The following is a 6,201-nucleotide window of genomic DNA, read 5'->3' as shown; positions in this document are numbered from 1 at the left end:
AGACATGAAATAATATGATTGGTGATTGCTATAGTTGCTAATAGAAATTTCCCTCTGATGCATTTAAATGTGAAATCTCCATTTCTAAATGGTCCTTTACAACAAGAAGTTTATGTATCACAACCTCTTATATTTGTGAAAAATAACCAGAAAGACATGGTGTACAAGTTGCATAAAACCTTGTATGGACTGGAACAAACTCCTAGAGTCTAAAATCTGAAAATTGATTCAATTTTCAAGCTTCAAGGATTCATAAAATGTGAGATGGAGTATGATATTTACGTTCAACATACATCTTATAGCAACATGATTCTGGTGTGTCTCTATGTTGATGAAATATTACTAACAGGGAGTTGTATATATGAGATAGCTAGCTTCAAAAAGATTCTTATGAATGAGTTTGAGATGACTTATCTAGGAAATATGACATGTTTTCTAGGGATGGAGATTTTGTACTCTGATAAGTATGAACTTGAGCTTCTGAAGAGATTTGAGCTAACAAATTATAAGTCTGCAATCAAACTCGCTGAAACAAATCACAAGTTGGATTATGATGATGAGGATGATGATGTATATGCTACAACTTTTAAATAGTTGGTAGGATCATTGAGATATCTCTACAATACCATACTTGGCATTTGCTATGCAGTTGAAATGGTGAGTAGGTTTATAAACAAACCAAAGTGGTCATGTTACCCAGCTACTATCAGGATATTGAGATATATCAAGGGGAATTTGAAGTATGGAGTTTTGTTCCCTTCTGGTGTTGAATATGATTCATATATGATATGTTATTCAGACTCTGATTGATGTGGAGACAAAATTGACAGAAATTGTACTTATGGATATTTCTTCAAATATTTGGGAGGTCCCATTTCTTAGTGCTCCAAGAAGAAATCAACGGTTTCATTGTCAACCTATGAAGTTGAGTACATTGTAGATGCTTTGACTACTTGTCAAGTTGTTTGGATTCTGAAATTGTTGCAGAATTTGAAGATCAAGGTAAGCAAGCATGTGAAGTTTGAAATTCTAGTTAACAGACTTTCGATGTCACATGGGATGTTATGACATCCAATTCTGCGCTGTAACACCCCAAAATTTGCCCTCCTCATTCATGCATTCACTTTTTAGGTCATTTAGCATTTCATATTGCATCTCAGCATGTCAATCAGAAACAGGTTCAAATGGGGGCTATTCACCGTGCAAATTGCCAAGCTTGAAGAAGCAAGAATCTGCCGCTGAGCTGTCATGCTCGCTAGGCGAGCAGATGCTTCGCCTAGCGAAGAACACTGTCATGCTCGCTAGGCGAGCAGATCCTTCGCTAGGCGAAGGGCGCGCATTTCAGAAAATATCAGAAAGCTTTGGGCCTCAGCTGACCTCATTCCAAGCCCATTACCCACGAAATCAGTCTATAAATACTGAAGTTTCAGTAGAGGAAAACACACTTGGAGACTTGGAGTTACACTGGGAGAACCACGGGAGAAAGATCTTGAGAGAAGGAGACCTAGGAATTACTCTGCAGCAACCTCCAGGCAGCTCTGAGGAGTCCACTCCGATTCACACGCTCTTTTGCCTCCGCCTCACGCAAACCTAACAGAGCTTTACAAATCCAGCCGCGCCGTTCGATCGATCTCTCTCATCAGGTATGCCTTTGTTCCTACTACTTTACGCCTTGAATTTGAATATTATGAATGTATGAGGTAACATCAGGTGTTGCCCACGGGTTTATGTTTGTGTATAAATATATGAACAATACATCGAATGTTTTAATAATTTCGTTTCTGAGATGACACTACGCCAAAAAAGACCTATGAGAGCGCTTTTTTTGGCCTTTAAAAGCGCTTAAAAGCGCTGCCGTAGGTGGCGCTGCTATAGGTTTTAGCAGCGCTTTTTGTTTACTAAAAAGCGCTGCTAAAGGTTGTCAATAGAGAGCGCTTTTTAGTAAAAAGCGCTGCTAAAGGTGGTATATAGACAACCTTTAAGAGCGCTTTTTACTAAAAAGCGCTCTCTATTGACAACCTTTAGCAGCGCTTTTGAGTAAAAAGCGCTCTTAAAGGTTGTCTATATACCACCTATAGCAGCGCTTTTTACTAAAAAGCGCTCTCTATTGACAACCTATAGCAGCGCTTTTTAGTAAAAAGCGCTCTCTATTGACAACCTATAGCAGCGCTTTTTACTAAAAAGCGCTCTCTATTGACAACCTTTAGCAGCGCTTTTTAGTAAAAAGCGCTCTCTATTGACAACCTTTAGCAGCGCTTTTTACTAAAAAGCGTTGTCTTTTCCTCTAGTAAAATAACAAAACGCTGCCTTCAGTTTAAGCCTACCATTTCAACCTGTAATATTTTTTGGGAATAATCCCATAAACCTGTAAATCAAGCCTCTCTAATTCAAGCATTTGGAGTCATAATTCAAGCATTTGTAATTTTTTAAACCAACACAAGAATGAACACATTTGGAGTCATAATTCAAGCAAACCAACACAAGGATAGATAGGCACTGAACACATTTGGAGTCATAATTCAAGCATTTGTAATTTTTTAAAGCAAACCAACACAAGAATGAACACATTAATCTATCCATGAAATTAAAGATATCACTAAAATTATAAAGAACTATACACAAGTCAAAACTAATATGTTATACGGCCTATTTGGAGTCATAACTAATCTGTTAAAAATATAAAGAACTATACACTTGCCAACCAGAAACCATTCTTCATCAAAGTATTCATGTTATTTTGAAACCATTATATACTAATTAATCTTTTCTCAATAAAATATTGACACAATTCCTCCTTGATTTGTTCCAACTGCAGTCTCGTGTAATGAGCACACTTGTATTCATCAAAGTACTACATAACAAAACATAATATGCATGACTTAGTTAAAAGTAATAAATAATATGAAATATTCGATAAATATTAAAACAAATCCTAAGTTATAAATCTATACCGTGATTGGAATCTCTATTTGATTCATATTAATGATTTCCCTCATAAACCTCATTACAAAGTATCCGCAATCGATACTGTTGCGCTGTAGAGGACACTACATAGAAAAATAAATAAGAATGTATAGTTATCTTTTCTTATCAAGTAGCATCACTATTATAAGCAAAATTGTGAAAATTAAAGTACCTGCACTTTTATCCACGTAATGTTGCTGGATTTAGTACGTGGTACTCGAGCTTGTCTTTGAGATCGGAACACTTTTATTGATCTAACAAAATAAAACATATATTTAGAACAATCTCACATAAATATACACGAATATTTAGAACAGTCTCACTTACGTATCAACTAATTGCTTCATATCCGGATAATTTGTCCATTCACCATCTATCGAATTCAGAAAATATACCACTTCTTTTAAAGGATCAATAGCAAGCAACAACCAGTGACACCTATAAATTAAAACAAAAGTTTATATGGAAATTTTTTACGTAAAAGAAACAATTAAAGATTAGAATAAACTTAGAATTAAAATCTAACCCTGAATTATACGGCCAAAGATACAAGTTGTTTGTACTGCTGGCCATGAATCTCTTGACTAAGTACTCTCTACATGAATCCGGTTCCCTACAAATTAATGCTTTGTTGACCAGGGAGGAAGACACGAAACGGAATCTGTTTGACAATTGATCATTCCCGCGCATGAAATTGTCATACAAGAACCTTCAATAAAAACATAATAAACATTAGACTATTTTTATTGAAATGTGTAAATAAATTGTTCAAGTAATTAAATAATATATAGATCGGATTACCGGATGTATGTGTGTATAACACCGACGCCTAATTCTTGATGCCGAAAAATATGTTCCAGATCTTCTTTTCCGATTGTTTCAGTGCATGAATAACCAAAGATATCTTCCTCCATATCCAGTAAGCGAATAGCACCAGCTGTTGCCATATCTGATGAGTCAACAAGTGTTTCAAGAGATATCTGGTATCGAGGCACAAAAGCACCTTTTTTTGGCAAAGAAGTCACTGGAAGATCCCTTTTGTTTTTCTGTCGACTACCAATTTTCTGGCTCAGTTGTTGTGACCCTTGAGCAAATACCTATAAATCATATAACATAGGTAAATTATAAAATCATGCATTTTTTGATTCGGATCATATAATTAACACTTTCAATATACCTCTTTTTGTGATGCAACAGACTCGTTGTGCCGCAAAATCCCATTATCCTTAGATGCGGGTTTTGTAGGCGTCTAAAATTACCATGTAAAAAAAATTAACTTAACGGTTCAGAATTGACATTTGAATACTAAAAGATTCATAGTGGTTTTTGAATTCAACATACCTCATCATCAATGAAAATGAGATCCAAGGGCCATGCAACAAATGATCCTATTGCATCTCGCAGCAATGTTGTCTCTGAAACAATGTCAGGTATCGGTAGCAACGCATCCTTATCTAATACAACATCAACCGATACTTTAAGGTGTCCATCCGGGAGCGGTCTATGGTGAAGTAAATCTCCCGAAGTGTTGTGCACTTTTCCCTTGCCAACTAGGCGATAAGTCGGTGACGATAAGTATAGCTGACAAGATGAAATGCCCTAAACCAATAATAAATATGTTACTTTTAATGTGTATATATTTCAATTAACATAAATGTGCTATTTTAATTTCAAAATAACATATATAATTACCTCGGGAAATTTATTTTGACAATTGATACTGGCTTTCTCACTAGTTTCTTTCAACTGTGAACTGCACTTTTCCATACACCTATATCTCTCATTATCCTTTTGCAATTGAAGAACTTGCGCTTGTAATGCCTGCAACGTATCCATCACTTCTTGATTGCTAGGATTTCTTCTCCTTGGATTCTTATACAAGGAAGTTGGAGTACAACCATGCCCTTTACCCCTCACCCGACCGGGATACTCAGGAACATTTAGTGCTCTACTAAGTACGCTCCTGTTCTCCTGGTCCTCAGCTGTGCTTATCGATTGAGATAGGGTCTCCTGAAATTCATTTACATATCGGAAATTATTAGTGGAGATAAAAAAATTAATTATATATTATTAAACTTTTGATTTAATTAAAGACACAATGTTCTACTTACACATTCATCATAAATATGTTGAACGTCATCCCTAACAGTTCCATCCTTTCCCATACGAGCTTCTTTCCACAAAACATGTGGCGGAAGTGATGTTGCGTCACTTTTCGTCTCGTCTAACTACGCATTGACACAAATAATAAGATAATCAATTATAACACATTGAGACAATTAATAAGATCGTAGCATTTTTGTATACTTACAATTTTTTCCTCTAAGCGTGCATATCCCAAACGCCCTTTTTTGTATGCATACGTGGGATTTGACGCTCTCTCGCGATTTGTGGCACTCACTTTCTTGAAATTTTCGTCTCTTCTTTGGTCTACAAAAGCAACCCATTCTTCTTCTGTAATGAAGATCGCATACTTCACTGGATATTCCGGATCATATTCAACAAATTTTTTTTCTTTGTCCTTAAGATACTTGTTTGTTAAAAACGTTCTCCACCCTCTGTGTCTTTTTCCGGCCAATTGAAGTATATACTTTTTTCGGATAGTTGTATCTTCAATGTTAAAAGACCTCTACGAAAAAATATTGGAATAGAGTGTGTTAGTATAAGTAATTTAAACACATTATCGTCAATATAAAGAAAATATAAACAATCATATATTGTACCAGTATCTCAGTCCAAATCTTATCTTTAGCGCTACCCAACTCTTTATTACTCCATCTTGTAGCAGTGATTGGAATGTGCATACGAACAAGTGTACCAATGTAGCTTGCCAACTTTGCAGCATTAGACCCAATTAGTTGGTTATCAGCATTCCAATTTACATTATATGTTACTGCTTTATCTCTATCACGAATGATACTCTTCATAATAGTGATGCCTCGTGTAATTTCTTTTTCTGAAGTATCATCAGGAGCATTTGCATCTTGTGAGTTTTCTTGATCACTAGCCATTTAACCTGTAATAAAGAAAAAATATAAAAATGAAATGAAAAATATAAAAATCCATAATCAATAATCCATATATATATTGAATAATATAAAATGACATAGGCTATAATTAAATTTTCTTGAATGACATAGGCTATAATTATACTATTACCTTTTTCAGTAACGTCTCTTTCTTTTCTTGGTAGGAATATGTTCTACTTTTCTTTTAACAACGCGGACGGTTGGATTG

General features: G+C 35.2%; 1 protein-coding gene across 1 annotated transcript; it reads right to left on the bottom strand.

Moving 5' to 3' along the window:
* Positions 1–2,945: 2,945 nt before the first annotated feature.
* Positions 2,946–5,990, bottom strand: LOC127078700 (uncharacterized). Its single transcript, XM_051019133.1, has 11 exons — positions 5,688–5,990; positions 5,276–5,593; positions 5,076–5,192; positions 4,657–4,974; positions 4,306–4,563; positions 4,142–4,213; positions 3,766–4,061; positions 3,491–3,673; positions 3,292–3,402; positions 3,137–3,218; positions 2,946–3,047 (listed from the first exon to the last, which is right to left on the bottom strand). Exons 1-11 carry the CDS (start codon positions 5,973–5,975, stop codon positions 2,946–2,948), a joined length of 2,145 nt encoding a protein of 714 aa, XP_050875090.1. The 5' UTR covers positions 5,976–5,990.
* Between the last annotated feature and the right edge of the window lie 211 nt (positions 5,991–6,201).

This window comes from Lathyrus oleraceus, chromosome 5 (assembly GCF_024323335.1).
Source record: "Lathyrus oleraceus cultivar Zhongwan6 chromosome 5, CAAS_Psat_ZW6_1.0, whole genome shotgun sequence".
Classification (NCBI taxonomy): Eukaryota; Viridiplantae; Streptophyta; class Magnoliopsida; order Fabales; family Fabaceae; genus Lathyrus; species Lathyrus oleraceus.
This window is presented reverse-complemented; position numbering and strand designations above follow the sequence as displayed.

Bases quoted from the DNA above. Each gene is read 5' to 3' on its own strand.
- LOC127078700 (XM_051019133.1), bottom strand. From the start codon at position 5,975: ATGGCTAGTGATCAAGAAAACTCACAAGATGCAAATGCTCCTGATGAT. The intron at 3,403-3,490 runs GTTAGATTTTAA...TTTAATTTATAG, and splicing joins CTTTGGCCGTATAATTCAGG to GTGTCACTGGTTGTTGCTTG. The intron at 3,048-3,136 runs GTACTTTAATTT...TTTTCTATGTAG, and splicing joins TTACGTGGATAAAAGTGCAG to TGTCCTCTACAGCGCAACAG.